The 4,723-nt window shown below is 34.2% G+C and overlaps 1 protein-coding gene and 1 long non-coding RNA gene across 2 annotated transcripts in view; one reads left to right on the top strand and one right to left on the bottom strand.

Moving 5' to 3' along the window:
- Window positions 1-1,478, top strand: part of LOC128249767 (uncharacterized) — a 3,046-nt gene extending 1,568 nt beyond the window's left edge. Inside the window, exon 2 of the long non-coding RNA XR_008265870.1 lies at window positions 823-1,478. This is a non-coding gene — a long non-coding RNA (uncharacterized LOC128249767). The remainder of the gene's footprint in view (window positions 1-822) is intronic.
- LOC128249757 (uncharacterized) overlaps window positions 1,219-4,723 on the bottom strand; it is a 7,965-nt gene continuing 4,460 nt past the window's right edge. Inside the window, exons 3-5 of the mRNA XM_052974242.1 lie at window positions 3,803-3,890; window positions 2,563-2,625; window positions 1,219-1,501 (exon numbers count right to left, since the gene is read on the bottom strand). Of these exons, the coding sequence (XP_052830202.1) occupies window positions 1,442-1,501; window positions 2,563-2,625; window positions 3,803-3,890 (211 nt within the window). The 3' untranslated portion in view covers window positions 1,219-1,441. The remainder of the gene's footprint in view (window positions 1,502-2,562; window positions 2,626-3,802; window positions 3,891-4,723) is intronic.

The following is a 4,723-nucleotide window of genomic DNA, read 5'->3' as shown; positions in this document are numbered from 1 at the left end:
TACATATATATATATATATATATATATGGAATAGGTGACATTTTATAAGCAAATTAATAAGCGTCGAATATATCGGTAGTTTACAGAATGTAAAAGAATTATGTGGCACTGTGCGTCAAAAATGACTGCTAACTTTAGTATTTTATATATAAATAATGTACAAGACTAATTGTTTAGTTTTATAATTCTTTTATTACCTATTTTTTAATGAAAAGTGTATTCGCAACTAACTTCCCTTGACTGCTTGTTTCCTTCAAAAGAATTTTTATGTTTTTCTTCCTTCTTGTACGACTTTTTCTAAGCGAAGTTTCCTTTCAATTGCGTTCCCCATTACTGAAACCAACTTATATTCCTACTACTTAAAGCTACAAAAAGCAGTCCGTGACTCATAGTTGATGTTGTAAAAACTTCCTATTCAAAATTTATCGCATATATTTCTAAATATAAATAAATTAGGCATATGTACGGACTCTTAGCTTTGTTTTATAATATACTTTTCAACTGCAGTCGTTTTATATTCTAGATACATTCAGGCAATAATCATTTTCTCTAATTAGTCTGTATAGGTATATGTTTGTGTAGATGCGTGTGATTGTAATAATGATTTGTAACACATCACATAACTATGGATGGTAATTCAATTTAATACACTTGTCAATATTATCTAGTGGTTTTCTTTTGAGATGTGACATCGATCATGGTTTGTTACTGAAATAACGCTGATTCACACATACGGACATTTACATGCTTACCTTGCACACGTACACACATACACTTATATACTAAGACAGAGTTTAAACGCTGTTTGAATTTTCTTTTCAGCGTTGAATGTTCACAAAAAAATAAAAGGCGAAACTGACTTCAGGAGAATGTGAATGCTTAACAGCATTTCGTCCAGTTTACTAACGAATCTGTCACCTAGCTGCCTTACAGTTACATAACATCAAATGAATTTCTTTCATCATAGAAGCATATACATGGATGGTGTACAGGGTTATTTATATCTCACCCAGCAATTTTATATTATTGCCTCGAAATTATTTGTGGTACCAAATATAAATCTCAAATATGATGCCGTAGAAGAGCGTCAGTAATTATTAGAAGTTCCTTTAAACTGTTATGTATTATAACTATGATAATTTTAATATCAGTTATCAGTAACAATGCATATCAAATTTTTAATACTAGGGAAATCGTATACGAAGACAAAGACATCGGTAGGCATTTATAACATTTATTAACTGAATTTCAATGTAATATGAAAATACACAGCATATTGGGAAGATCAGTAAGTAAATAAATTTTAATTCAATTTCGAAAAGAAAATGTTGATAGTTGAACAGACATCAGCAATGGACCAACTATCATAAATAGAACACCGGGAAAACTGTGGTCATTTCACAATGCTAACTCCAAATAATCGTAGCAACACAATATTTAGTTAAATATACGTTGCTACTACAGCGAGAATTACAAAATACAAAAGCGTTTTGAGCTTCATCTGTAAAAAAAAACAATATTAAATAATTGATATAAACATCCTAAAAGGTGTTTTAGGGTAATAAAACAACGCATATTAGCATTGAATATCGGCATGCCTTAACGGAAGCCTAAACTCGGTGAAATTATTGCATGGAAACAATAACCATAACAATTTTAGTAACACATTTTCTGGTAGTAGTGAGCATACTTCATCCTATTTCATTAATGTTTCCATTGCTCCATAGATGTTATCATTGTTATATCAATATTTCTAGAGTTATAATGAATTTATTGTAGAAGGATATGTTTGTATAAAGTATTTGGATCAGTTCGATTCATGCACTGGTAATGAAGGCATTATATGTACAAATGTTCCGTCGGCTTAATTTGGCGGCTAAATCTTTTGTGAGACTCAGTGAAAGAATCTTTCGAAACAAGAAAATAAGGACCTTCGATCAAGTATAAATATTTCTGGATATCCAGCAGCCTATATATCTACCATTCTCTTCTATCGGCCTGTCTGAAGAGGACCAGATTTGGGAGCCAACCCAGCGAGGAGCATGACGAAGATGGCGAATATTGTAGGCTTCAACTGAATATCCCAGTTTTCAAAAGGATTTCAGTAGGAGACACCTCCTCCTGTTACGTGATAATTTGAAGCGATCTGATATGGAGCGTTTCCGGTTGACTAATCTGACGCTGATAAAGCGTCCAGCGTTCAGATCCGTATTGGAGGTGATTGAAGAGAGATCGATATATAGAGAGCCTTGACGCTCTTATTTCTCTTGTTCCGAAAGACTCTTTTGCTGAGGCACCCGAAAATGTAGGGGCCGGTTCAAGGCAGTATTCGATAATATTACAGGATTGCGTTGATAGTAATGAGCAGACCTTACAGTGATACGCAATCTGAAAATTGGGTGTGAGCCTTTTTACTCTTATATTTCCCCAAAATTTTAATACTGAAGGCTACCGCTATTACGCTAGTATTACCGCTGATTTACGGTAAAATATAAATGATATTTCGTATATTGCACTAATTGTATGCGCTTTGAAGTGTATTGTGTTGATAAAGATACGTACCTCATTAGGGTGTGGAGAAGAGCCAAAGAGAGGGGGTCTGGGTGTGTGTCTTTTCACCAAACGCTAAAACAAAGATTTTCATAAAATATCGTGAAAGTGTGTCCTTAGTAGAATGAAAGATATATTTTATTATCATATATATATATATATATATATATATATATATATATATATGTGTGTGTGTGTGTGTGTGTGTGTGTCTGTGTGTGTGTGTGTGTGTGCATGTGTGTGTGTGTGTGTGTGTGTGTGTGTGTTATAGTAATTTATATCAGTAGCTAGCAGAATTAAAAGCTGTCTGAGGACTATGAAATATATTACATATATAATTAAGAGGAATAGTCACCAAGCTAGATTCCTAATATGCTAGAGGAAGACGCCCAATTGCCTTACTTAGAAGAATATGTTCTCAATTCTGAAGTCCTAGAATTACTGTAAATGTATGACCTAAGAATTGCTATGTGTAATTATCCATCCTTCCTACCGTCTATTACTAATTTAGCAATGAAATGCAGGTGGCTGACCGGATCGATACTAAGATCTTTCGTAACTAAAGAGCAAAAAATCATGATGGTTCACTTGACAAGATTTACTCTAAGCTTTAATTTTACTATTGCTCCCAAGTTTGGTTGGCACATGAAGTAAAATTAATAGCAGAACGCGAAACAGTATAACGAACCTACACTAAGATTATCGTATCAGTACAGCAGACAAGCTACCAGGATAAACTTAAAATTTATGAGTCTAGTCTTAGGAATGAAGGCAGAATATACATGCTGAAATATAGTTCTGGAAGATCTTGGAAAGACTGCAAAGAAACGTCGGCACGAAAAGTTAATATGATCCCCAAATTTCCATCAAAGTACAGGATAAGATCCTGCAATAACATGGAATTCAAAAGTTTGCTCTTTAATAGCTACACTAAAGACTTAACGTAGCTAAATAGAGTGGACAGAGATGTTTTCAAAACCGAATTGCATCGCCTATTGGGAAGGGTACCGAAGTAACCAACTTCAAACTAGGAAATACAAACGGGAGCAGCAAGACGTACACCCGCATACAACAAAAACTGCTTATAAAAGGAACATTAATAAAAATGGAGCAACACCACCTGGCGGCGCCCTACCATGACAACGGCTCTCGAGCTGGAACAAGTAAAAGAGTTCAACAGTTTTGATTTAGCATTTTGTGATTGATTCGTTCTGGAAATAAATATTTCGTTTATTAGGAAAATGACAATTACCGAGCATATACTGGAACCCAGAGCGTTAAAGTATGCATCACATTTTTCATCTGTTCCATCGAAACAGGCATGGAATGCTTTGAGATTTCTGAAAGACAAAGATAATTGGAAAACGTGTGGTGTATATCAGCAACCAACCGGTTCGCGATCTGGTAATTTACGGAACATAAAGAAATCAACTTCAATTTTTCAAGTGCATACACACACACACACACACACACACACACACACACACACACACACACACACACACACACACACACACACACACACACACACACACACACACACACACACACACGAATGCATATACTTGTGCAGATGTGTTGTCATTCGTAGGGTACATGTTAATATAGTAAATTTAATCTCTTCACTAGCACTTCTGTTTCCACTTCGCTCTTTGAAAATACTGCATTCGCAGCAGAAATAAGGTGACGTTGCATTTTCCTTGACGGAGAAGCTGCATAGGTTGTCCACGTCCACGGAATAATAATAAAAATAATAATAATAATAATAATAATAATAATAATAATAATAATAATAATAATAATAATTTTTATTATTATTATTATTATTATTATTATTAGTCAAGACGAAGAGTGCGATTTTAGGTGTTTTATTTTTTGAACAATATTTCGACAGAACGTCTGTCTTTCTCAAGTTCAAACCAAAAGGTGATTGAAAATTCAAAATTTCAGAAACCAAACGTAAACTATGAACGAGAGTAACCAGCGTCCATACGTTGATAGAATGACATCATCAGATTTTGTCAGTTTTTTTAATAAGCAGAACGAAAGAATGCACGAAACATAACTTGATTTATGTTGGTTGTACAACGGAACAATTAAACAAAAGGTTTAATGGGCACAGATTCGACGTCAGGCACAAGAACAGTAGTTCAACAGAACTTGCTGAACATTT

The sequence above is a fragment of the Octopus bimaculoides genome, chromosome 18, assembly GCF_001194135.2.
Source record: "Octopus bimaculoides isolate UCB-OBI-ISO-001 chromosome 18, ASM119413v2, whole genome shotgun sequence".
Taxonomy (NCBI): domain Eukaryota; kingdom Metazoa; phylum Mollusca; class Cephalopoda; order Octopoda; family Octopodidae; genus Octopus; species Octopus bimaculoides.
This window is presented reverse-complemented; position numbering and strand designations above follow the sequence as displayed.